The 27,143-nt window shown below is 57.8% G+C and overlaps 2 protein-coding genes across 2 annotated transcripts; one reads left to right on the forward strand and one right to left on the reverse strand.

Moving 5' to 3' along the window:
• Positions 1-2,234: 2,234 nt before the first annotated feature.
• On the reverse strand, positions 2,235-15,747 carry OVOL1 (ovo like transcriptional repressor 1). Its single transcript, XM_006129753.5, has 4 exons — positions 14,422-15,747; positions 5,817-5,992; positions 5,095-5,281; positions 2,235-4,478 (listed from the first exon to the last, which is right to left on the reverse strand). The coding sequence occupies exons 1-4, from the start codon at positions 14,519-14,521 to the stop codon at positions 4,183-4,185; spliced, it is 759 nt and encodes a 252-aa protein (XP_006129815.1). The 5' UTR covers positions 14,522-15,747; the 3' UTR covers positions 2,235-4,182.
• Positions 15,748-21,159: 5,412 nt separating this feature from the next.
• AP5B1 (adaptor related protein complex 5 subunit beta 1) lies at positions 21,160-26,606 on the forward strand. The gene is made up of 3 exons (XM_075939008.2): positions 21,160-21,294; positions 22,068-22,242; positions 23,319-26,606. Exons 2-3 carry the CDS (start codon positions 22,090-22,092, stop codon positions 25,914-25,916), a joined length of 2,751 nt encoding a protein of 916 aa, XP_075795123.2. The 5' UTR covers positions 21,160-21,294; positions 22,068-22,089; the 3' UTR covers positions 25,917-26,606.
• Positions 26,607-27,143: the final 537 nt, after the last annotated feature.

Here is a 27,143-nt window from a genome sequence, read left to right on the forward strand (position 1 = left end):
TATGTCTACAGTGGTGGGTTCTTGCTCAAGAATGGCTGTCCACACTGCCCGCTCGCTCTTGCACAAGATGATTTACAGTACGGCGTGGTAAGAGAGGGCTTCTTGCGCAAGAGCTGCACTCTTTTCTAACAGGTGTAAGCCCTCTTGCGCAGGAGCTCTTGCTCAAGAGGGCAGTGTGGACGCGCAGCCGGGGTTTCTTGCGCAAGAAACCCCTATGGCTAAAATGGCCATCAAAGCTTTCTTGCGCAAGAGAGTGTCCACACTGCCATGGACGCTCTTGTGCAAAAGCACATGGCAGTGTGGATGTGTTCTTGCTCAAGAACCCACCAGTGTAGACATAGCCCTACACACCCTCACTCCTAGTCCATCCCCTCTCCCACTATAACCCTCACTCCTAGTCCATCCCCTCTCCCACTATAACCCTCACTCCTAGTCCATCCCCTCTCCCACTATAACCCACTCCCTTCCAAGAATGGGAGAGACCCCCGAGCCCCTGACTCACAGCTCACTCCAGCTCTAACCACTAGACTACCAGCCATGCCTTGAGCTGAGGCTAGAAGCCAAGAGGCCAAATATTGTCACAAACAGGCAGGTGGGCGTGAGAGCTTCCCCCACCTCCAAGCTAGCTACCCTACACAGAGGAAAATAACCTACTTCTGCAAGGCCTTTAGCTGAAGAGGCCGAGGCTGGGCTGTGGCTGTGAATGTTGTTAGGTCGGTGCCGAGTGATGACCCAGCTGGGTCCAAGCTCTGGAAAGGCGACCTGCCAGGAGCAGCGTTACTGGCTCCCGTTAGCCTGGCACTTCCTCCACGGTGAGTGCATGAATAGCCCCCCTCTCCAGCCCCATAACCTTGCTCTGTCTAGCCCCACACATGCCCCTCTCTATAGCTATCCTCTGACACACACCCTCACCACAGAGCTACCCCCCGATCTGGCCACCCATTTCCCCCCCACACTCCACTAGCCCTGGCCTACCATTGCTTCCCCAGCCCAGCTAGCACAGGCTCATAGACTTCAAGGCCAGAAGGGGCCAGTGTGCTCAGCCGGTCGTCGCAAGCCACAGCCCTTCCCCAGTCACTCCCATGGGAGGCCCAGCATCCCTGGCTGAGTTACCACAGGCCCAGCCTCACGGCGAGATTGAAACCGCCCAGCATCCCCCCTCCCCACCATGAGCCTTGCCAGCCCTTTGCACTGCTCTGAATGCCACCCCTCCAGCCCCTGCTCCAGTGGGCTGGTAAATTAAACTCCACTCCAGGGGCCCCCCAGCTCTTCATGGGCGGCTGGTGCCCCTCAGGCGTCTGCGCTGAGACGCTGCAGCCACAGGGAGCAGCCATGTGTAGAGAGCGCCTGCCTCCCATCGCTACTGGCAACGGCCTTTATTCCAGTAGGGAGATGGGGGCCTTGTCCCTGACGGGCGGCTCTGCTTTAGCCCTAGGGCCGTGGGGACTGCTTGGTTGGCTCAGGGCGGTGGGGATTGGGACATGGAGGCCTGCCCTCTCTAGAGGGCACCAGCGCCACTGCAGCCCCCAGCCCCATGCGCAGGTCACTTGCCCCAGGCTGGCAGTCGGCACAGGGGTGCTAACACAGCACCCAGCTCTAGTAATGCTGCAGCCCAGCAGGCTCCCCGACGGCTCACGCTACAGAGACCAGTGTTTCTGGATTGCCAGGGTCGTGGTGCCAAGTCCTGGCTGTGTCAGAAACTCCCCTGTTTGCCAGCTTCCCGTGCCCTTCCCTGGCCTGGCGGGCCTTGTCAGGCAGCAGCAACACCCAGTCAGTAACATGCCCAATGCACCATGCACTCAGGGAAGTTGTGAGTCAGGGGCACTTTCCCAAAGTCATTGGGTCCCTCACCTGGTGCACAGCTGCAGCCGCCTCTGGGGTGGAGCACAGAGGCTGTATATACACAGAGCCCTTGCCCCCTGCTGACACAGCTGCCTTGTTCCCTTTAATTGTGGGAAGGGAATAGGGGTTAGAGCACTGGTCTGGGGCATGGGTGTCCATGCCAGGAGTGACGTGGGGCCTACTGGCTTAGTGCGGTGGGGGGAGGAGGGTCATAGTTTGTGGCACGTGGGTAGGGGAGGGAGCAACCATACCATGTGTTCCCATAGACAAGACTTAGCTGGAGGGGGCAGTTGTGGGGCAGGAGGGTGAGCACTGGGAGAGCCGAAGGGGGACCCAGGGCTGGGGTAGCAGCAGGGGGCTGCTGGATAGTAATGAGGAGCACTGCTCAGAGCTGGTTCAATTCCCTGATTTTAATAGAGTCACAAACAGACAAAGACACGAACTCACAATGACTAAAACTGGCTCGTCTCCCACAGCCAAACTGAATGCGCCCCCGGCCCTGGCAGCCCAACTCAGTGGCAGCCAGGCCATGCAGGGGGTGAGGGAAAGGACAGATGCAGTTAGAGCAGCCCAGCTGAGTGGGGTGAGGGGTCTCCGCTGCCTGCAGGGGAGGAAGCTCCTCCCCAAGCTGGAAACAGGGCCCTCTGCCCATCCTCTTGGCACGGGGGGTTGGCAGAGTCCCCCACTCCCAGGTTTAAAGGGATGGAAGTTAGTATGTTGGGGGCAGGGTATGTGCTGGGTCTTCCTGCTACAGTTATGATGGATCCACAAAGGTGCAGATGGGGGGTAATACAGCCCAGCTTGTTATATGTGGGGTGCAGCAGCCCCCTGGGAGGCCATTGGTGGGGCCCTCTGACCTGGGGTCTCTGCTACAACACCCACTCACAGTGAGCAGGTGGGGGTCTGCAATTGTCTGGATCCTGGACCCCCAAATTCCAGGTGTTCTGTGATGTGTAAAGGTGTGGGAGAGGCGCAGGCAGGGGGAGGGGGATCTGGTCAGGAGGGGCTCCACCAATCAGTCTGAGGCACAGAAAGGGGGGCACCAGCTGTCCAGGTTAGTGTCAGCTGCAATCGGGGGAGGTGGGGCCTGGAGAACTGGTGCTATAGAAATAGAGGCTCCCCCCCCCCATTGCTAGATGCGTCCAAGGTCTCCACCCTGAGTGGAAGCCAGTGCCAGATTTGAAGGGCAGGCGGCTTGCTCCCAGGTGTGGCTGGCGCCCTGGCGAGGATCGTGCACTGCCCTGGCTCCCTTCTCAGGCCCCCAGCACAGGGCTCCAGTCAGCCAGGGAGCCTCCCGGGTGGGGACAGCTGGGATTTGTAACAAACCCCTTTGCCAAAGCAACAGCGGCCCAGGAGCAGCCTGCACTTCACATGGGAACAGCCGGGGCTCCAGCCAACGAGGCCGGGGAAATCCAGGCCAGAACAGTCCTGCTGGGAGCAGTGGGGGCAGGGAATGGAGCCACCCCTGGGTTCTCCCTGAGTGTGAGTGGTGGGGGTGAGGATGGGCTGGAACAGCACCGAGGTGGAGCCGAGGGAGGTAAATGCACCTGCTGACCGGCTCCCCTCAGGGAAGAGCAATAGCAAAAAGTCCTTCCTGCCCGCCCGGCCTGTGGGCAAAGGGCCTTGGGGCACTGGCAGAACCAGCCCAGGGAGGGTGTGGGGCACCACGTGGCCCACAGAAGGGAGCTGCCCCCACTTCTCCTGAGGCTTGGGGGAAGGAGCAGTGCAAAGTCAGTGCCTGGGGATTGCTGGCTGCCCCAGAGAGCAGGGGTAGCATTGGGGACTTCTCCATAGGAGGTGGGAGCTTCTTCGGAGCATTTGCCACTTGCTGCCCATGTCCCCGGTCACTTTGGGGAGGGACCGGATGTGTCCGGTCTCCAGGAAGCAGGGCTCAGTCACTGACCCTGCCCCAGTGTTGGGTCTCTGGCCCCCGTACTGGGTGCTCTGCAGGGGGCCCATGACCCAGATGCTGGGTGCTCTGCAGGGGGCGCCGTGGCCCAGGCGCTGGGTGCTCTGCAGGGGGCCATGACCCAGATGCTGGGTGCTCTGCAGGGGGCGCCGTGGCCCAGGCGCTGGGTGCTCTGCAGGGGGCCCATGACCCAGATGCTGGGTGCTCTGCAGGGGGCGCTGTGGCCCAGGCGCTGGGTGCTCTGCAGGGGGCGCTGTGGCCCAGGCGCTGGGTGCTCTGCAGGGGGCCCATGACCCAGATGCTGGGTGCTCTGCAGGGGCGCCGTGGCCCAGGCACTGAGTGTTCTGCAGGGGGCGCCATGACCCAGATGCTGGATGCTCTGCAGGGGGCGCTGTGGCCCAGGCACTGAGTGTTCTGCAGGGGGTGCCGCCTCACAGGTGCGGGGTGCTCGGCAGCAGGGTGGGGAGGGCGCTGTGCAGGGAGGCAGCTGTCTTGCGCGAGGCCTTGCGCAGCAGGGGGCTGTTGGGGTGTTGCTCCCGCAGATGGAGCAGGTGGCTTTCCTGGCTGTCGGCTGTGCAGCCGCACTCCTCGCACACGTACAGCTTGGCCCGCCGCTCTTTGTAGGCGTAGCGCTGCTGCACCCCATGGATCTTCTTCAGGTGTGACTCCAGCGAGCAGCGCTGCGTGAAGGCCTTGTCACACAGGTTGCACTTGTATGGGCGCACGCCTGGAGGGAGGGAAGGGTTAGCGCTCCCTGTGCTGAGTCACCCCCCACGTCTGCCGTCACCCCTCCCCGGATCCCACCTGCCAGCCCCCCAAACCCTGCTGCTCAGGAACCCCACAACCCTCCTGGTGTGTGCAGGCAGGCAGACACAGCACCTCCCATTCTACTAGAGCAGAGGCTGGTGGGGTAAGAAATCCCCCCAGACCATAGGTCTAGGGGTAAGGGATGGGGTCTGTTGCCAGGGCTCACCTGCGTCAGTGCTGAGGCAGGGCTGGTGGGGACAGGTCCCGGGGGGGTCAGGGCTCTCATCTGTGACTGTGCTGGGGTGGGGCTAGTGGGAGTGGGCCTGGCAGAGGCATGTCCCAGCAGAGGTGGGGCTGGCAGGGGCGTGTCCCATCAGGGCGGGGCTGGCAGGGGCGTGTCCCAGAGGGGGCGGGGCTGGAAGGGGTATGTCCCAGAGGGGGCAGGGATGGCAGGGGCGAATCCCAGCAGGGATGGCAGGGGTGTGTCCCAGTGGGGCTGGCAGGGGCGTGTCCCAGTGGGGGCGGGGCTGGCAGCGCTGTCAGGGGCGTGTCCCAGTGGGGCTGGCAGGGGCGTGTCCAGGGGACGGGGCTCTCACCTGTGTGGGTGCGGACGTGGCGCTTCAGGTCAAAGGTGTCGTTGAAGCCCTTCCCGCAGTAGGGGCAGAGGTGGCGCTTGACCTCACTGTGGCACTTGAGGTGCCGGTTGAGCATGCGCTGGTAGCTGAAGCCCTTCTGGCACACGGGGCAGGAGAACAGCTCGCCTGGCCCCTCGCCCAGCGTCACCTACCAGGGTGGGGGTGGAGCTGTCAGACATGAAGCCCACAGGGGGGGCAGTGATGGGGCTTTCTCTCCTCTCCCAGGCCCAGAGGCACCAGCAGCTGCAGCAGCCCTGGAGAGCCCCTCCCAAGTCCAGCTCCTTCACTGCCCCAGTCTCCTGCCCACTACATCCCCCTCCCTGGACACTCCAGACAGGGATCCGCTCTCCCCTCCCACAAACGCCCCCCACAGCACCATGGGGCAGCTGGGTAGTGCGATCGAGGGCCATTGGCAGACGTGTGTGGGCGAGGAGCCAAGGCTGGGACAGCAGAGCCACTGGGCATTGGGATCGAGGGGCATAAGGCCAGGAGCTCATGGCCATGCTCATGCCTCCCTTGTGCTCAGCCATGCTGCGATAGGCAAGAAAGGGATTCTCTGGCGAGGCTGCTGGGCACAGATAGATTCTGGGGTTCTTCTGGGCTCCCAGCCTGCACAGCCCAGACTGGCCACACGGGGGTGCTATGGAAGAGCCCCACGGACTCCCCTGGCCCTCAGTCCATACCTTCATTTTGGGGCGCAGGTACCCATTGTGCTGTCCAGTGGGGGGTGCCTCCCCAGAGAGCTGGGCAGTCGTGTAGCTGGAGTTACGCAGGGTCATGTCCAGGGGCATTGGATATGAGGGAGATTCAGCCACCGAAGGCACCAAGTCCTTTGCCAGGGCACAGCCCCCCAAGCAGACTAGGAGAAAGTACAGGAGGGGATTATGGGTTTGCTCCCTAAGATCTAGGGGGGGTACAAGCAATGGAGGGTGGGAGTCAGACCTGTCCCTCCAGGGCCACACAGGAGATGAGCCCAGGGCTCTGCATGGCCCCATAAGCTTGTAAACCCCCCACCCCACCAGTGGGCCTTACCCACCATCCTGCCAACCCACACTGCATGCAACGGGGGTAGTTTCCGGGGGTCCTCCTTCTCCCAGCAAGCTCTCCACCCCACCCTCACCTGCAGCATTCACTGTCCCCCATCAAGTGGAGTCATGCCATTGATTTGCCCACACTTTCTGGACCAGCAGGTACCTGGCACTGACCCCTCCTGGAGCAGCTCTAGACCCTGTGACAGCTGGCAGCCACAGACTGGGGAGAGGTGTGCCCTAGCAGCCTGAAGAGAGCAGGAAACTGGGCCCAGGCCAGGGCAACACAGAAGGAACCCCCCCCCCCCACCCATTCCAGTTCCCAGTCTCCTGAGCCAGCTAATCCTCCAGCTCTGGGCTAGATCAGAGCCAGCGCCCTGTAGAGGGGAACCAGACTGAAGCCAGTGCCCCCAGAGGGGAACCTCCCCGTACCCTATTGCCTAGCACTGCAGTAAACAAGCCCCTGGAACCGGTTCCCCGGGGTGTTATTGAAAAGTTCGGCCCAGCCCAGGCACTTAATTGAGCATATCCGGATGGGAGTCACCTGCCCCTAGGCCAGCTGGGAGGTGGGGAGGGGGCAGAACTAGTCCAGCTAGTCACCCCAGTATGCCCCTCCCAAAGCACACGGCAGAACCTCAATGCATCCCCCTAGCCCTGCTTCCCCTGCCCTGCCGCCCCTTCTCTCATGCTCTCTTAACTCGGTTATACTTTGGGCCTTCACAACTTCCCCTGGCAATGAGTTCCGCAGGCGGACTGTGTGCTCTGCACAGTAATGCTTCCTTCGGATTGTTTTAAGCCTGCTGCCTCTTACTTTCCTTGAGTGAGCCGTGATTCTGTGTTACAGGGACGGGGCAAATAAATCATGGTTTTATAGACTTCTATCACACACACCCCTAGTTATCTCTTAGGTTTTTTTCTAAACTGAACAGACACTGGCTTGTTAATCTCGCCTCAGAGGGAAGCTGTTTCACCCCCCTCCCTCAGCATTTCATTGGCTTTCTCTGTACCGGTACCAACTCTAACGTACCTCTTTTGAGCTGTGGGTGCCCAGAATGGCCGTGGTATTGGGGAGGGGGGCACCCCAGGGCTTTCTATTGCAGGATTATGGTATTTTCTGACCCAGCTCTTTCCCTAACAGGTCCTAAACATGCTCTTAGCATTTGTGCCTCCCGCTGTGCGTTGAGCGGATGTTGTCAGGGAACTGCCCCTCTTTCCTGAGGGGTAACAGCTAATTTAGACACAAACACACACACCCCGCATTTTGTATGGCTAGTTGGGATTATGTTTTCCAGTATGTGTTACTTTGCGTTTACCAACCCTCGCAGCCCAACCCAACTCAGGGAGGTGCTGACTGGACACGTTGTTGCCAGGGATTACACCAGAGCTGAGAGAGCAGGGCCTGGCCACAATGGTGCAGGAAGTCCCTTTGAAGGGGAGACTTAGCAGCCGTTCCTACAGCTGGTCAGACTCTGGGCTAGCCTGCTCTCTGGAGGACTGTTGGGCCGCTGGATCCTCTCCCTGGAGAACGCTTTGTCCCCAGCTCTCACAGCCATTGCTCTGGGCTCATGGATGGGCACTTCCCCAAAGAGAGCAGTAGTCACTGGGGTTTATAGATCGACTACCGGCTTTGATGCAGCTGGGGCATGATCCACAAATGGCTTTGAAAATCAGGATCACTACTTTAACCCCGTGGTGTCCAGCACACTAGCCACTAGCCACATGTGGCTATTTGGCTGGTTGAGTGTGGCTAGTTTGCTATAGCAGTAGCTACTATAGTGGCTACTGCTTTAGAACTGGTTGGACACCCCTGCTTTAAACTGACCCCAGGGCTGGCAGGGAGTCAATGGAGGGGGAGCTATAGAGAAAGGAGGCAGCTGCTTTCTGTTTGAGCTGGAGCTTGTGCATCATTTTCACATGCAGCTTCAGTGACAAATACCAAGGCCAGGAGTCAGTGTGACCATCTCGTCTGACTTCCTGTATCACCAGGCCATGGGGCTTTAATTCCTGGCTGAATTAAAGCAGATCTGTTGCTGCTATTGGAGATACCCAGGGGATTAGCTGGCCCTCGGCCCTGGGAAGTTCTGTGTTTTCTCAAGTAGTTCTGTAGAGTTTCCCACAGTTCTCCCCACCACTTCACCCACAATGGCCTGAAATTCTGACACCTCCACTGAAGGTGCTAGAGCTGGGGGCTGTTCCTGGAGACATCCACTGATAAAGCCAGAGCTCTCCCTTCTGCTTGTCTGCCCCTGAGCAATGACACCCCAATATGTATGTCCCTGCCGCAAGCACTGTCCCTGCCTGAACAGTACCAAGCACAAGAGGGCCTAAACAGCCAGCAGAGGAAAGCTAAGCACATGTGTGGATGGACATAGAAAGGTTGGGATGGAAGGAACCACGAGGCATTGTCTAGTCCCCCTGCTGAGGCAGGACCAAGTAAACCCCAGCCAGCCCTGGCAAGTGTCAGCCTGCCCCCAAGAACAGGGATGTTCCACCCTCCCTGGGGAGGTTGCAGGATCAGGGCTAGGTTTGCCAGGTGTCTGGTTTTGAACCGGACAGTCCAGTATTTGACGGTTCTGTCCGGGGAAAAAATTAAGAAAATACCGGACACATCAAATGTCCAGTATTTTCTAATTAGGTAAGTTTTATTATTATTAGGAGTGTGTGAGTGTGTCTACCAGCCAGGCAGTACGCACCTATGTGAGAGGAGGGCGGGGACGGGGCCAGGGCCAGGGCAGGCGAGAATCCCCGGGGCCGGACTCGCTCAAGCTTCGCCGGGACCATGCACAGGATGGGCAGCGCCCCGGGATCTGCCTGTGCCTGGGTCAGTCCCGCTCCCCGCCAGCTGATTCTCTCCACCTGCTCCCCCACAATGGCCAGCCCCACACCCCCGGACCCCTTCTTGGCCAGGCCCACTTCCCGTTGGCCAGTTCCCCCACACCTCAGCCAGCCCCACTGCCCCCAACCAGCCCTGCTTCCCGCCAGCTGGTTCTCCCCCCCTCCTCCTCCTGATCTGCCCTGGCCAGCTCCGCTCCCCCGACCCCCTCCCGGCCAGACCTGCTTCCCGCCAGCTGGTCTCCCCCGCATGTTCCCCGGCCAGCCCCGCTGCTCCCAACCCCCCATACCCACCAGCTCTGCTTCCCACAAGCCAGTTTCCCCCCGCACACACACACACACACACACACATATCCTCCCAGACAGCCCTGCTCTCCCCCCCCCCCCCCCCCCCGGGCTGGTGTCCCCGCCCCCATCTGAGATCAAGTATGTCTGGTATTTTTTCTGAAGCCACCTGGTAATCAGGGCCTGTGTACATAAATGGATCCCAAGATCCAAAGGAACTGCTGGGGTCACCTAGTTTGACCTCCTGTGCAATTCAGGGAAGCCCTAGGGCCTATGTTAATGCCTGGCCGAACTAGAGCAGATTTTCTAGATCAGCAGTTCCCAACTTTTTCCAGCTGGGGACCCATTTTGACAATTCAGGAAGACTTGGTGACCCAGGGCAATTCAAAAATGGGGGGAAGTGAAGGAGGACAGAGCCACCCGGGGAGACACTTGGAGACCCTTTTGAAATGTAATGGTGACCCATATTTGGGTCCCGACCCATAGGTTGGGAAACCCTGCTCTAGATGGACACAGCTGGCCAGTCCTGATTTAAAACTGGCCACCGATGGGGAATCCACGGCAGTCTTTGGTCTGTTGTTCCAATGGTTAATTCCCCAATTTGCTCCTTATTTCTAGTCTGAATTTGCCCAACCTCCATTTCTAGCCCTTGCATCTTGTTAGACCTTTGCTTGATTGAAGAGACCCTCAGCAAATATTTGCTCTTCCCAGAGTGCTGAACTGGGGGTGCTGCTGCACCTCCTGGTGAGAGGTGGTTTCCATCACATTCAGGGGTTGCACTTTGGTTCAGTGTCTCTCTGGACCCTCACTATACAGTGTCATCCTGGCTCCCCCTGTAGGCACTTAGGGTATGTCTAGACTGCCTCTGTCACCAGAGGCATGTAAATTAGACTACCCAACATAGTCAATGAAGCCGGGATTTAAATATCCCCGGCTTCATTAAAATAAAAATGGCCAACAGGCCTAGAACCTACTGCGTTGTGCCATTTACCCTTGTAGAATATTGGCCCAGTCTTCTACCCCTGACTCCGGGAGAGCGGTGGGTGCAGTGGGTTAGAGCAGGCAGGGCTCCTGGCTCTCACATGAGCTATTAATTCCTTGCCCTGAGAAAGGAGGAGTGGGGTGAAAACCAAGTGTGGCTCACACGGCAATGGAGAGGAGAAGGGATCTGCCCTCTCCCTTGCAGTGGCTTGGGATGGAGCGGCCAGGGCTTAAGACAAAGGGGGGCAGGAATACAGGCAGCAAATAACACTGCTTCCCCTCTCCCCCTCCCCCAGATAATTCCCCAAGAACTGATGTTGGGCTCTACCTTCCTCCCTTCCCCCTGTCCTTGTCCCCCATTTGACTATGGAGCAGGAACACCAGGTCAGAGGTAAGATACACACAGCCTCAGAGCCTGTGTCATGCAGCAGCCTCCATAGCCCTGGCTCATTTGGGGCTCCTAGTAGCCATCTGATTGCTCCTGAAAACAGTGAGACTGTCCCTGCTCCCAGGTGTGAACATTCAAAGGGTGGGACGTGGGAGGGAAACCTGAGGCCCAGGGTCAGAGCTGGGAATAGAACAAGGTGTCCTTAGTCCCAATGCCAGATCAGCTGGTCCCACAAAACAGCCTCGCTGAGCGCAAGGGAGAGGGGAGGAGTTTTACATGCAGAGACACAGCTTCCAGGAGCAGCACTTCCCCCTCCACCTGCTGTGCGAATGGAGTCACTGGGGCCCACCTGTCTCATGCCCTCCCCTGAGCCCCCATTACATCACAGCCTCAGTTAGCCAGGCCAGAATTCACAGAGGGAAAGCTAGGACCAGACTCCAGCGCTCCCTCCACTCCCAGAGCTGGGCTAGAACCCAGGCATCCTAGTACCCAGCCCTCTCTGCAAGGGCTAACCTGCACTGGCAGGTATTTAAGCAGAGCTGAGGTTTATCAGACCAGAGGGGGCAGCAATGCCTGACCCATCAGGGGTATGAGCCAGAGTTAAAGGGATCCAGGACCAGCCAATCAATGAGTTAGGAGGAATCTGTCCAAGGAGAAGTGAACAATAGAGAGAGTAATGGACAGAGCTGAGAACCAGGACTCCTGTGGTCTATTGCCAGCCCTCCTAGGAAGGGTCAGTTTCCTTCCCCTCACTGGTCCTACATTTTCCCTCTGTTGTACAACAGAGATTCATTAACCCTGAGGTCAGGACCAGGCAAGGGGAGCGTCTAACTGAAGTCAGGCCCCTTTGGATTAGTTAGTGACCCAGACAGACGCCAGGTTCTGCCAGGAATCAGCAGGTTGGAATCCACACACAGCTGCTCATACAGTATCCGGGTATTAATTACTGGCTAATTACAGACTCCAGAGCCAGGCACTCCCAGGCAGGGTGCTAACACACACTCCCTGCATGCTGCAGGGTGGGTCATGAGCCAGGTACTCAGTGTCCCGTTGACTTCACTGGGGGGTCCTTACTCATCAGTCCTGATTTCCCTCCCGCCATCAGATTTACAGGTCCCCTCTCACTGAGCATCTTCAGCAGCCCCCAGGGCTTCTAGCCCCAGCTCTGGAAGAGAAGTCAGGTCTAGTGGTTTGAACCCCTTCCTATTGTGCATGGGGGGCAAAAGTGGGGCAAAAGTCAGTCTTCTCTTCCCCCATTGGAGGAAATGGGGGACACACGGTTGAAGGGAGCTCTCCTGCCACCAATCTGCAGAGGAACCCAACACCAAAGGGGTGCTCAGATGGCACTAGCAGGGGAAGGATCTGATCTGGACCCAACCAGAAACAAGTGACATCCCAGTTTGCAGTCAAGCACTTAAGGCGCTGGATTGTGTTCTATTCCCAGCTCAGATCTGTGGCAACTCCCTTCATCTGCCCTGGGCCTCATTCTCTTGTCTGTAAAATGGGGATTAGTCCAACAGCCAGAGATTTAAAGGGAGCTTTAGACCACCTAGTGACCCCATTTCCTCTGCATTGAGCTCAGTCACTCCTGTTTGACCAAAGTTCCCCAAAGCAGCCAGCTTCTCCAAGGGAGAAGAGGCCACTACTGGCCTTGGCTGTTTGTGCCAATGCTATTCACTTACCAGATCCCCCTTATCAACACCCACACTGGGGCCTCCATTCTCACTTGAACATGTTTGACTTTTACCATTCATTGGTTCTGCCTCTCTCTCCGCTAGATTCAAGGCCTGTTTGCTCTTTTAGACTCTCATCAGGTTACCTATCAACTTTATTTTTGAGCAGTTTAACCAGCTCACCTTCCAGCCAGAGCCCTGTGCTCATGTGCTCCAGCCTTGGAGCTCAATGCTGGAGGAGCTCGTCCCCCTCTACAAAGCACAGCCCAGGAGGCTGGGGGATGCAGTGCTGGGGCACGTGAGGTGAAGAGTAGGTCCAATCTGGGATTTCTTTGCTTGCATGGGGTTCTTTCTTTAAAGAGAGATTCAATTAAACTTTGACAGGAGGATGGGAATTCTAAGGCCCCCTCCTGCCAGGCTGGCCTTAGGGCTGGCCATGCCCAGGGCACTATAGCCAGAGCGTGAGGAGCAACTGGGCATGGGCAGTGGAGGGTACTGAGCAGGGGAGCAGCGTGGCAGGGCATGCCTGAAGTGCAGGGCTGGGGTTGGGATGAAGGGGTCATTGTGCAGAGATTTAGGGGCAAAGGGGGCGCAATGCAGGGTTAGTGGTAAAGGGTGCACAGGAGGATGGCGCAGGGGTTGAGAAGCCCATGGGTGCTGGGGAAATGGGTGGTGCTATGCTCAGAAGGGTCAGGGGCATCAAACCACAAATTTGCCTAGGGTGCCATATTCCCTAGGGCAGGTCTTGCCCTGGTTTCCACAGTCTCTCTCACTGAAGCATTCAGATCCAGCACTTTAAGATCAAAGATATTTCACTAGCCTCCAGGAAAACAAAACACTCTCCCAGTACCTGTCTAGCCCTCCCATCACTGTGGTACCTGCAGGCCTCACTGTCTAGAGGTCCCCCCCCACACACACACACCCTTAATGGCTATCACCACCAGTTCACAATGGGGAAACTGAGGCACAGAGACTTTACATGATAGACTGGTGGGAGAGTAAAGACCTGAACCCAGGTCTATGCAAGGACCTAAATACAACCCAAGCCTTGCTGCTGAAGTGGGCTGGAACAGCACTAGCTGGACCAACACCCTTAGAAGGAATTCCTAACTGATTGAGCTGAGCGACCTCGGGTGCCCTGACTTGTAACCTTATTCCCAGCTCTGGGGAGGAAGTGGGGCTGGGAGTCAGGACCCCTGGCTTTTATCCTCAGCTCAAAAAGGGGAGTGGGGCCTAGTGGTTAGATGGAGTCGGGACTGAGGGCTCCTTGTGACAGTCTAATGGAGCCAGCATCCCCACACACCTCCCAGGCCCTCCCCTAAGGAACAGGCCCGCCCACGAGGGAGTTTAAACATTAAACGCTACTCCCGAGCATGGACGCTAGAGTTCCGCACCATTGCGCTTCCCCCTCCCCCCGCCTGAGCAGCCCCCCGGGGCTCCAGCGGCTCAGGGGCAAGGCACAATGATCAAGGAGCTAGACGGGAGCCTGGCGTGCCAAAGATTCCCCTTGGAAGAGCTGAGCCAAAACAAATGCTACCTGGAAACCCTGATGGGTCCCCTTTCCGGATCCGGCCCTAGGCTGACACACAGGCTGCCCTCGGCAGATCAGTTAAGGAAATGAGCCGGGTCCGAAGGTCACCCTCCTGGAGCCGAGAATCCGTTGTAGACCCTTCCTGGAAGCTGTGAATCCTCAGTGAGCCAGGCTGGACAGAGGGGAGCACGGAACCGTTGGCCCCACATTCTAGCTGTCTGTCGGGCTCCCCTTCCACCAGGAGAAGCCGTTTCCCCAGCGTTACTGTCCCCCAGTCTGGGCTGAGTTTTGAACAGGGGACGCGCCAGCAACAAACGTCATTCAGAAAGCATGAATGGCACTATTTCAAGGAATAGTTGCCTAGAATTTGAAGGACCCGGTTTAATCCTCTTTCTGCCAAAGACACACCGCGTGGGACCTTGGCAAGTCACTTAGCCTCTCTGTGCTTCAGTTTCCCTATGTGAGCAATGGGAAGGAGAGCACCAGGATTGTGAGGTGCTCAGATACTGGGTGATGGGGACCAGATAAACATCTGCACAGAAATAGCACCCTCCCTTCAATCAGACTCACCTGGTACATAGATCTCTCCTCTCTCTTCATCAGGCAATTCACTCCAATTCCTCTTGCCCACAGCCACACAGGATTTTTTCACTAAGAAAGCCCGAGGCATCTTTGAGATCAATGAATTGTCTGGGATTCATAAACAGATCAATAACGAAATACACTTCTCCCTCTTAGCGTAAAATCAGGGGGAAACTTTCACCCAACTTGGGAAGAATCTTTTCCTTTCAAATAAAATTAAAACAAATCAGCAGCCGAGGAATTTCCAGGGAGTATATAAATTTGCAAGGAAACCGGGGAACAAAGTTTCCTCAACGTTCTGAGGAGGGAACGTTGCAACAAGTCAGGACCGCAGCGTTCTACAGATGGATCATTGGGTTCTGGGCAATTTCAGGCAGCGCCTTTCCTTCGCGCGCAGGCTGCGCTCTGGTCAGTTTCAGCCTCCCAGCAGGTACAGTCGCTGAAGGGAGGGAGTGTCGGAGCTGGCTACGGAGCAGGCAGGCTCCCCGGGGTGTTCGATAGCTGCTTCCCTGCCGGGATAACCGGGATTCTTGCGGGCTCGGATCCGGAGGGACAGGTCGGATCGGGAAGGGAAAAGAACTGTACCTGCGCGCTGCGCTGAGCTCATTAGGGAGTTTGTTTTTTAAGGAAGGGGTGGGGATGGCGCATGCGTTTGGAAATAACGGTGTCACCCACCTGTGCGCTACCTGCCCAACCGGTTCCCTGCCAGGAGGAGACTGTGACACGCAGAACCCACAGCTGGGGCGGGGACGCCCCCCTTTGTTTTCTTGATCCTTCAGAGTTTCCGAAGAGAGAGCCGCTTGGGGAGGGGGTTGGGCAGGGGCGTGAGGCACAGACTCTTGGAGGGAAACTTCCCAAAGCTCGGCGGGAGTGAGAGCAAAGAGCGGGGGGGGGGGGGGGGGCAGCGAAGACGCTGAGCTTACAAGTGCCGATCAGTCCAAGCCAGGGTGGCCCGAAGAGCTGGATCCGGATCCTTACATTTAACACTGGGAAAGGTGTTTTCTTGGTTCAAGGTGAAAGTCCCTGATTAACCATCAAGACTTGGCACACTCCTGTAACTCCCCCCCTCCCTCACGAACACACTGATCTACCCCAGTGTATCACCCCTGAATGCGCACAACTCTGGACTGCTGTGGACATCGACGTACATCGCAGGGGCGATGGTGGTAAAAGTGAGGGTGGAAAGTAAGACACCAGAATTCATAGTGGGTTGCACTAGTGTAATGCAGACTCTAGTGTGCATGTATCAAGGTGATTTGCACAAGCGTGGTTGGTGCAAAAACGACCAGCGCTGGGCATGACAGCAGGGACCCACAGCCCCACTCCCAGGTTTTCCATTAACTACCAGGCCCAGCTCTCGCTGGTCTCAAGGACCCCCCACTCTGGCTAGCACTAGATTCTGCAATGCATAGGAGGGGAGCCTGGATTAATTACTACTGGACTAGGGACGCCGTGCACCTGATTACTAACAGTGCCCAGCTCCCGTAACCCGCTCAGCTCCCCTCTCATTTAGGCACAGAAAGAAGAAGCTCAGATCTTTCCACAGATTTTTGCACTGATTTCTTATGACAACCTCCCCTCAAATGAGACCTCACTGGTGGGTCGGAATGGAATCCCTGGACAAAAGCCTCCCCACCAATGGTGCCGCTCTGAAGCCCTGGTAATCAGACCCAAGGTGTCTCAGGATGGGCTCCAGCAGCCAATAACAGACAATTGCAAGAGCCCCAGGGGCAGGGGTGGGAAAGAGAAGCTGTGCTGTTTACTCCAGGCAGGCGTCTGCTCCTGTTCAAGGGACAAGTCAGTGGGGCGGTGCAGGTTGCCTTAGAGGGGAATGTCACATGGTGCGCGTTCACTGGATGGATGTTAGCCAGGCTGCACTTAGCCAGGCTGGAAAAGCAACTTGGGAGGACTCTTAGAATGATTGAATTACAGGATTGGAAGGGACCTAGAGAGGTCATCTAGGCCAGTATTTCTCAACCTTTTTTTTTATAAAGTACCCCCTTAAAACAGTATAAGTACCTCCAGTACCTCCAGTTTTCAGGCACACAATTTTTTTTTCTACCATTGTAACACATTTATTTAAACAACTTTATCATAGCCGGGTGGGTGATGAAATGTTTGGGTGGAAAAAGTATAAAAATTATAAAACACTGAAAAAAATTTCAGTTTTCTCCAAATTTCAGTTGTGTTGATGTACCCCCCAGACATCTCTCGAGTACTCCTAAAGGTACTTGTACCAATGATTGAGAAACATTGATCTATGGCTAGGCCAGGCCCCTGCACTCATGGCAGGTCTACCCATTGAGACACAGGCATGGGGAGGGCATCTGGAAAGGTCAAGGGAGCAAATGTTAATGCCTGCATACAACCCCTCCCTACCCCCAGCAGGTCTGCCCCTTCCACACGGAAATAGAAGCACACATCCCTCAGAACATCTCATCTCCTAGCCCCATATATTCCCCACAAATCCCCCCTCCAACACAGTCAAGGCTTTGGAGATCTGTATGCTCTGGGCTGTAGGAGGGAAGTGATCTATGGTGGCTTAGAACAGAGGGTTGGGACTGGGACTCGGGGGCCCTGGGTTCTTTCATCAAGCCTGGGAGGGGAGTGGGGTTGAATAGCGGGGCTGTGATTCAGGACCCCTGGATTCTATTTCTTGCCCTGGAAAGTACAGGGGCTAACTGGGCTAGAACAGGAGCACTGGGAGAAGCAGGAGAGTAGTGAAGAAGTTTAGCCATGGCCCACCCAACACAGCACCTTATTCCATATAGCTCCTTCCAGCTGTGTGTCCATGGCCACTGCTCCCCCCCCCCCCCCACACACACACCCATCCAACACTGAGTGGCTGCTTCGTGCAGCCCAGAAGCTCCCAGCCTGGGAGGGGAAAGGAACTGTTTGTGATTCACCCGCTGCTCAGGAGAACCGGAGCGTCGGGCGGATGCTGGAAGCCAACGCCTGGCGGGTGAGAGGGGAGTGGGGCTGAAAGCTGCGGGCCCCGCTAGGCCCAGCTCCAAAGAATCTTAATTGCAGCCAGCTTGGCACCTGTCAGCCGAGATGCTGCTCCTGGCACACACAGCACATTCCTGGGGCCCAGAGTCCCGCAAGCCAGGCCCTGACACACTTAAGCCTGGGAGCGGAACACAGGGACTTCTTCAACAGCTGCTGGCTCAAATCCAGGCCCAGGAGGAGGGGATTGGCTGGCTCAGAGGGGTGGGGGATGGGACACAACCTCTTTCTTTCCAACATGAGGATAGATGGGAACTGTTGCCTTCTAGAGGGGAAAGACCCCATTCCTGCCTCCTCTTCCTCCCAACCTGGATTGGAGCAACAGATCCAGGATATATGGCCCTTATCTGGGCGGGGAAGGTGTGGACCTATTCATTATCTGTCCAGCCCTGCTCACCACTAGTCCCAAGGAAAAGTGTGACGCCTGAAACATATAATTATCCTGCCTATGTTTCCTCTCGTGGACCTGTTTCATGGCACGCCAAAGAAAGGCAGAGCTCAACCCACCCCCAGCTGCAATGCGGCCAACCCTGGGGTGGAACATGCTGGGGTGGTAGAGGAGTGTAACAGTGCACAGCAACGCTACTGAGCGTGGGTGGCAGGGAAAAGGGAGTGGAGATAGTCCAGGTTCAGCCTGAAACTGGGGTGCAGAGAGACAGAACCAAGTTCACAGAGCTGGGATTTGACCAGGACCTCAGAGTGCACACCCTAGCATGTAGGGAGAGTGCCAGGTGGTTTAACAATCTAACAACCATCAGTGGGCAGGGTGACAGGGTTACATCTCCCTCAAAGCAGCGAATTGGAACAGCACAGCACCCTTGGAAGTGGCACACGCCCCGCTCCTGAGCTCCTTGCTCTGCCCCCTGCATCCCAGCGGTGCTGCATTGGGGTCAGCACTGGCTGTGAGAGGAAGGCACCCTCTACTGAGCTCTCCACCACAGTAACTGGCGCTCCGCACTGTAATGGATTAGCGGTGAATGTGAGGGGAGAGCACCCACTACCCACTCCCTGCAGCTCCTTAGTGGTCTGCCCCCCACTCCAACTGATAGTGCTGCTGCTTAGCACGCCATCGCCTCCCACCCCAGCATAGGCAGGGCCCCTGCTGCCTCCTGAGCCTCAGCCCACAGGCAAAGCGGATGTCAGCATGTCTGGGATGTGGGAAACACCCAAGGCTGGGCAGGTGGTGCCAGCCCAACGGGTTCAACTAAATACCGGGGTGAATAACCTCAGGGAGGAGAAGACAACTAACAGGAATTCTGGGAGGGCAGTGTAACTAGTGGTTAGGGTGACAAGGGGAGTGAAGCCTCCTGGGGTTTAGCCCTGCTTCTGGTGGGAAATGGGGGTCAGAACAAAGGGGGGGCTCTGAGGCAGAACCCCAGAACCTCTCTGTGCATTAGTCTCCCACACGCCATTGGAAGAGTCTCCTGGCTGGACACTTTCCCTGGCAAACGTGGGCACCAGCAGGTAGACAAGCTGTGAGGCTGATGATGAGCTGGGATGGGCACATTGGCTCGCCCAGGCTCATGGGTCTGGCAGCTTGTACTGTAGAACTGCCTGGGTCTAGAACATGTCTTCAAAGAAGTTGGCTAATTAACCCACAGGTGAAGCAGCATCAGCACTGCTCACACAGGGAAACTGAGGCACCTCTACTTCCTCTAAGCCAGTGCATGAATCAGGGCAGCATTGGAATTACAACCCAAATTTCACTCCCAGCCCTCTCAGTCACTAGGCTCTCTTCCCCTCCTACTGCTACAAATAGAGCCCAGGTGTCCTGGCTCCCAGCCAAGCTCTCTGGGTTGGGGTGCTCCCAAAATCCAGCTAGAGTTTCGGCCGCGCTAGTTCCTGGTGTTGGGACGCCTCCCAACCTCAGCCTCAGGGGGCAATGAGTCTCGTGTCAGGGATGGGGCCGACGCTGGGGAACCAGTCTGGATGTGGATGGGAGAGGTGCGGTTGGAGCCTTGGGTGAGGGGGAGGGAGAATTGTCCCCAGCTCTACCACTGACTCATTGTGTGAGCCTTTCCGCTCCTTGCCTCAATTTCCCCAACTCCTCATGAGCACGGCGTCTGTGAGAGGCTGCCCAGAGACACTGAATCACTCCAGCTGGATCCATGTTTAATATACACAACTAATACTTTTCATCCCCTGCCTGGTGCTGAGATGCAGCCACCTTGGGGCTGTTAACAATTCACAGCAACAGCATGTAACAGTTTTGGACAGGAAGTTAAAAAAGTTGCATCTGATTGAAACTACAGTGTTTACTGAGACAGAATATAAACAGCAGAGGTGGGATTTGTCTGGGCATTGGGAAGAAGTGCCCTGCTCTAACCACTAGCTCCCACTCCCTTCTCTGACCCACAAACAGAACCCAGTATTCTTGACTCCATCCCACTTCCCTCGGAGCCTGGTTGCTGCTCCTGATGCTGGGATCCTCCCTTCTCGCCCCCGCGCCTGGCTAGGGGAGCAGGAATCTCCATGTGGGGGCCTCTCCCTGTGCCCCAGGCAGGCCCTGTTGCTGCTGCAATACAGTTAGTTTCACCACACGCCCACACGCCAACCTATTCCAGGCTCCATGTGCAAGTAACTCCCTCTCCTCATCCAATGCTGGGGTATCTGGGCTTGACCAAGGTTCCTTGATCAATGCCAGTGCCTGAGCCCCAGGCCTAGAGGGTACCTCCAACCCAGCACTGCCATGGCTGTTGGCTGAGGGGGAGGCAGAGGGCAGGAGTTGTATCGGGGCAAGTGGGTGAAACAGTGAGGGGGATGGAGGAGTAGGAAGAGCAGGGGATACACAGGTTGCCTTGTCCTCCTTTCTCCCCTCTGTCCAACCCATGTGATGCACTAGGCTCAGTGGGCACAAACTACCTTTGTGTGTCTTCTTCTCTGGCCCCATAGAACTATGTATAGGGTGCGGGACCCCAGGAAGAGCAGGGGACTGCAGGCCAGGATTCTGGATCCTTGGCAGAGCTGGGGGAATCCAGGGCTAAGGTAACAAGAGATTGAGGGGTATCAGCAGAGATTAGGGGGTCAGACTGGGATAGCAGAGTAGGAGGCACTTCTCAGCCCCTAGGTACCTGCTACCTGTTAGCCAAGATCTCTGCTGCAGCTCAGATGGGGGTGGTTTCATGAGACTGTTACTCAGAGGTTACACAACGAAACTGAAGCAAGTCCGCACCTGCTTCTGCCCCCTCATCCCAGACCCTTGGGGCAACAGAGCCAGGGCTCAGCCAGCACCTCCTCCGTTAGGTGCTCTGGGGACACAGCCCTGCCACTCCTCCCTGCTCTATCCCATAGGCCAGCCCTGCCTGTCACCCTCAATCCCAATTTCCTGTTATTCCAGCTCTGGGCTTCCCACAGCTCTGCCAGTGCCCCTCAGCTTGGATTTGCAGCCCTCATATCCCTCCACTCAGCGCCCCATAACTGAGGAGGACCCTGTGCTGTGGGTGTGATGTGGGTGACAGTCCTGAGGGTCAGGGATCCTTGGCTGGATGGGCCCATTGTTCGGGGGCGGGGGGAGCGGAGCAGGCAGTGACAGAGGGGAAGCTCCGACTGGGGGATGGGTAATGTTGGGAAGCGATGGGAATAGCCCGGAGGAGTGATGCGGGGAGGGGCATGTCCGGGGGGAGGGGCCGGGCGTGACGCGGGGAGGATTCCCGGGGGGAGGGGCCAGGCAATGACGCGCGAGGGGTAGACCCGGGGGGAGGAGCCGGGCGCTGACGCGGGGAGAGGGATACCCGGGGGAGGAGCCGGGTAGTGACGCGGGGACAGACGGGAACACCGCCTAGCGGGTCTGGCCCCATCTAGCGGCCGGCGGGGAAGCAGGAAGGGCGGGGGCCGAGGCGACTGCTGCGCCGGGCGGTGAGCAGGCCGGGCTGGGACGGAGGGGTGCCCCGCGGTCCCCCTCTTCTCTGGGGCGGAATTCCCTGGGCCCCCTTCGGGCCGCCTCGACCCGGGACACCCCTCCCTCCACCCCAGCGCCCCGGCACCCACAGTCCCCGGCTATTGCCCCAACACCCCCCGGGGCCCGACCCCGCATCGCCATATTCTCTGCTTCGCACAATCCCCTTGTGGGGCGCCGGGCCCCGGAGCCCCCCACATTGCCCACAATCCCCTGCGTGGGGCGCCGGGCCAATATGGGCCCCTCATTGCCCATAGTCCCCTGCGGCCCGGAAGGATCCCAGCAGTTGTCTGTGCTCCAGGGTCCTGATCTTCTGGCCAGCTTGCCTGACCCCAGCCCCTGCTCGCTCTTACTCAGACAGGCCAAGGGCTCCACTTGTCTCTGGGTCCAACCCGGGCCCCGTGGGGTTTTCCCATGGTCTTGGGTTGCTATTTGGCGCCATTTTCTTGATGCCTCAGTTTCCCCAGCATTACAACTGGGTTAGTTGCAGCTTCCCCTCCTCCCCCGAGAGCATCCTGATTCTTAGTTCAGTAACTCCCATTACATACATACATATCCCTTGCCTGACACCGAGATGTGACCACGACTGGGATGGGGCTGGCATGGGCACTGCTTATACAAAGATAATTGTTCAGTGCTGCCATCTCTGAGGCAAGGAGTGTGTGAAAGGGGGAGCTTGTGGCTTTGGTGTAGGATGCTCTTTTGTTCTAATTGGCTGCTCTCTCCCACCCAGGTGGTCCCTCCCAAGGGTTGCCATGAGTGTGCGGAGTGGGGAGAGCTGGGCCCAGCTTATAACCTCCTTCCGAGCAGGCCCCACAGCTTTCCTTCTGGCCCGTGGGAGTGATGATACCTTCCTGGCTGAACTGCTGCAAGACATGAGCAGCGAGAGGCTCAGTGAGCAGACCAAGGTATGTGGGGCTGGGCAGGATGTTTTGTTCTTGGCTTGAGAAGAGGTGTAGTGGACTAAAGAAAGTTTGGACAGGGACTGCTGGGTTCTGTCTTCTGCTTTGAATGGGAAATGGAGTGGGGTTTAGTGGTTAAAGCTGAGGGGGAATGAAAGCCAGGTTTCTTTGGCTTTGGAAGGTGAGTGGGGTTTAGTAATTAAAGCAGTGGGGCTGGGAGTCAGGACACTTAACTTCTATCCTTGGCTGAGGTGTGAGAGTCAAGACTCCTGGATTTTGTTAGTGCCGGGGTGGGCGATAATTTTTGATGGGGGGCCACTCCAAGAATGTTGTAAATTGTCAAGAGTCGCACTTTTCTGTGATATTATTGGAGAGGGTTTGTGGTCTGGGACAGAAGTTGGGTAAATGAGGGAGTTCTGGATAGGAGATTGGGGTACAGGCCATGCAGAGTCTGGATGGGAGTTGGGACCAAGGGCAGAGGTGCAGGAGGGGGTGCAGAGGGTATGTGTTGTGACCTGGGAAAGAGAGTTGGGGTGTGGGAGGGAGTGCAAGGTGCATGCTCTGGCTTGGACGTTCTTACCATAGGTAGCTCCTGGCCAGCAGCTCAGCAGGACCTTTGGGCAGGCTCCCTGCTTGCTTGTGCCCCTACACACCGCTCAAATCGCCCAGCAGCTGGGGCCAGTGTGTGCGTCTCTGCGCAGCATGCCCCTTGGGGGGGGGGTCTCCACATGCTGCACATGCCCTCAAGCACGGTCCAAGCAGCTCCCATTGGTCAGAGCTACAAGGATTGTGCTGGGGCAGGGGCGGGGCACAGAGACCCTCCTTCCCTAAGAGTGACACACACTGGCCCCAGCAACCGGGCAATTTGAATAGCATGTGGGACTGCAGCAGTCAGGGAGCCTGCCCGAGGGTCCTATTGGGCCACAGGACATTTGCAGCCCGGAGTATCGTGGTGGGCCAGATCTGAATGTTTGGCAAGGCTTCGTGTTAATGGCTCTCCCTTTCTATCTTCTGGTTCTGCCTCTGTGCATGGCACCCTGATTGCACTCCTTCCTCTCTCTTGCTCTTGCTCTCTTTTGAAGGTCTCCATGCTGACCCTTCTGCTGGAGTTTCCCACGCTGCTGTGTCCAGACCCCGAGGTGGGTGAGCGGGTGGCCAGCTCTCTCCTGGCTAATTTTGCCCAACTGCCCCACTCACCCAAGCTGTCCTGGCTGCGGCACCACCTGCTGCTGGTGTTGGGGACTGTGCTGATCACCACTGACGCCTTTGGGGAGGGCTCCCAGGCCTCCCGTGACTACCTCTCTTTGCTGCTGCATCTGGCCTCGGACCTCAACGACCAGCGGCAGGGGCCGGGTGACCGTGGGGTGCGGGCAGCTGCCTGCGAGAGTCTGAGGGAGTTGGAGTGCTGCTACCCTGGCCTGTTCTCCCGGCGATTGGACTCACTGCACTCCATGCAGCAGCAGGAGCTCACACCAGTCCACCAGGGCTATACGCTGTTGTACAGCCTGGCCCTGCGCAATGCTGTGCTGCTGCTGGCCTGCCAGGGTGAGGGGACCCTGAGTGACTTGCTGGCTGGCAATGAGGGGCTGGCCTGGGAGGCAGTGGGGAATGCTGGGACAGTCTCTCCGGCCTCCATTGATCGCCTGCTGCTGCTTCCAACCCCCACTGAAACCAAGGAGCTGAAGTCGGTGCTGTCCCAGCTGCTGGATGGCTCCTATCTGCTGACACCACCTGCCCAGAGCCAGCTTCTGTGGCACCTGGCCCAGGTGTTGTGTGTAATCCGCACCCAGTCACCTGCCATCTTCAAGGCGCAGCTGGTGCGGCTGTTTGGCACGGCCCACGTGGCACTGCTGCACGCCAGCCTGCAGCTCAAAGGGCTTTTCACCGACAGCCTCTTCACAGCCGAGGATGAGGCCTTCCTGCTGCGCCGCCTGGTGGGCATGGCCCAGCACCCTGCACTGCCCTCACCCCTCAAACTCTTCTATGTCGACTGCCTGCTGCACTTCCCCGAGAACCGCCCACTGGGCTCTGGCTCTGAGGAGGGGCTGCCTGTCCTGCTCACCCCTCGCCTGGCCTCTTCCCTCTTCCCCTCCCTCTTCAATGACCCAGGCACCATGCTGGCTCGTCTCAACCTGCTGAGCCTGGTGTGCCTGGAAAACCAGGGCCCTGAGGCTGAGCGGGGTGTTGGGTATATCTTTGAACATGTCCTGGCACTGGCAGACACTGTTGCAGGCAAGGGTGGCCACGAGGCCACTGCACTCTTCTTCCGAGCCACCTACCTCTTTGCCCGCTACTTTGGCTCAAGGCCACAGCTCATGGCAGAGCTGACGGACACCCTTGTGGGGTTGTATCGTCAGCACTGCTCCCTGGCCCCCAACCTCATCAACCTGCTGAATGAGACCCAAGTGGTGCTGGATGACCCAGCCTGGCCCACATCCTTGAGCAAGGCCCTGCTGGAGTTGATTGTGGGCATGCCGCTGTTGCCACCTTGGGAGCAAGAGCTAGGCTGGCACCTCAAGCTGTTGGCCCGCGTGGCAAAGGAGAGCGGGGTCCCACAGGGCAGCACGCTGGAGTTCCTACAGCGCCTGGTGCGGTTGGCAGGTGCTGGACGACTGGGAGATTGGCACATTGGCCAAGCTTTGCTGAGCGTTTGCCGCAACCTGCTGCATCACCAGCCCCCACCTGACAGCAGCCAGCTGGCTGAGCTGCTCCAAGTCGTCTCACTGAGCTACCCTGATGTGGATGTGCAGGATCGAGCCCGCTTCTACTACACGCTCCTGTTGTGCCTGTCCGGGGACAAGCTGGGGGCAGTGTTGGCCCCTGGTGGGCGCCTCAAAGCCCGAACTCTCTCCTCGTCCATCACGGCAGACAGTGAGAACTTTGCTGCTGCACTGACTGTGCACCCAGCCCCACAATGCCTGCTACAACTGCAGCGTGAGGCCCCAGCTAAGCCCATCTCGGTGCCAATGCCAGCCTCCCAGCCATGCCCTGCTGATGCTCAGGAGGTGGAGGAGTGCTGCCGATGGCTCCTGGAGCTGCGTTCTCCAGCCCAGATCAGCCTGTCGTACCGTCTGCTCCACACAGGGTCCCCGCCCGAGCGACTCTTCTGCCTCCTGCTGCGTTTTGAGCGCTCTGACAACTTCTATGAGCCAGTGCCTGACATGTGCGTGCCCTGCCTCTCCACCTCCTGCCCATCACCCGTCCTCACGCTCCATCTGCAGCCCCGCTGCCCCTACCCCACCAAGCTGGCAGTGAGCGCCTTGTACACCACACAAGCAGGCCTTACCTACTGCAGCCAGTTAGAACTACTGCAGGTGGCCTTTCCAGACATCTTCCTGCCTCTGGCACTGCCTGCAGCTTGGGACCCTGAGAGCCGCTGCCACCTCTTTGATGCCCTCTGGTCTTCCTTGTGCCCAGATGGGCAGGGTGACTGCGCTGAGAGCCTCTTTTGCTGGCCCTCCACCCAACAGCCCTTGGGGGCCCTGGTGCAGGCTCATTTTGCCAGCTATCTAGTGGCAGAGGAGCCAGGCACCTACAAGATTGCCATAGCCCTGCCACCTCACTATCACATGTTGCTGCAGGCCCAGGAGACCCAGGGGACAGCACGCATCACTTTCCGCACAGACTACTGGAAAGTGCTCCCCCACTTAAGTGCCTACCTGCAGGAGGTGGTGGGGTGACAGAGCCTCAAATAGGGATGGAGGGGTATCTGTGAGTGAGGCATCTCCTGGGAAGGGGGTTCTGTGAGTAGGAGTAAAGGGGACATATCTCCAGCCATTTGGGGGGATTTGAGAGTCAGCAGTGGGGACACATCTTCAGTCCCCTGAGAAGGCAAGCTGTGACTAGGACTGTAGCCTGACTTTCCTAAGTTCTGTACAAATATCTTTTACCAGTAAAACTTGTAGTGAAATGAACAAACTAGTGCATATGGGGAAACGTGCACTGGGGTGAGGGTAGGGGTGGTAAATTAGGTGCGATGGAGGGAGATGCAATGGAGTGGCTCTGGAGAAGTGAGAGAGTGAAAGGACAATTGGGGGTGCATTTGCACCCTCACATGTGGTGGACACCATGCCTGCTGTGTGGGCTCAGTGCTGAAGGACGGGTTTGGTTTCTGAAGCCTCGTTGGTGCTTGTCTACTTTGCTGGTACAGGGGCTGGTGAGCAAGGGCTGGTGCTAGGTGTCTTGTCACCGAGCTGGAAAAGGTTTTCAGTGTCCCCTGCCAGGACTGTGGTCCTCCCAAATGAGGTAAGGTAGCCGTGTCCCTGAACCTGCAACGTTGGTGCCCACGTTGGCCACCTTGCTTGCCTGCCTGTGGAAGCCTGGTTCTGCAGAGTTGTGCAGGGAAGGGGACCCTGCTTGGAACCCAACAACTGAGAAGGCAATGAGTCAAATCCAGGACAACTGCTGAGCAGGGTCTGAATGTGAGTCCCCCCCGCCACGCCACGCCACGCCACGCCACGCCACAGGCGATAACAGCGGCCATCTGGCAGCTTCCCCGGCAGACTCCCTCCAGCTGGCAACCCAGCGTCCATCCCTGCCCCCGAGCCAGCCAGGCCCCTCTCCCGGGAGCAGGGGGAGAGAGGCTGCTTCTCCATCTTCCAGCATGGACATGCCACAGGGGTTTCACTCTGGCCGGAAACTATCGCGTCCATCCTGCACTGGGACTGGGCCGCCACGCCCCTCATGCGCCGGAGGCGAGGCTTTCCCGGGTCCTACACGAGCGTGAGGACTACAACCCCCAGCATGCCCCGGAATCGGAGTGGGTTGTCACGGGGTGCGAAGTGTTCCCGCGCGGTGAGCGGCAGGAGTGGGCACGCCCAGCGCGCACGCGTGGAGCATATCGGCCCCGCAGGCACCTCCCCCTTCATTACTGTTCCCTCTCCGAGAGGATCCTGCCCACGTGGGGA

The sequence above is a fragment of the Pelodiscus sinensis genome, chromosome 11 (assembly GCF_052426305.1).
Source record: "Pelodiscus sinensis isolate ZL-2025 chromosome 11, ASM5242630v1, whole genome shotgun sequence".
NCBI lineage: Eukaryota > Metazoa > Chordata > Testudines > Trionychidae > Pelodiscus > Pelodiscus sinensis.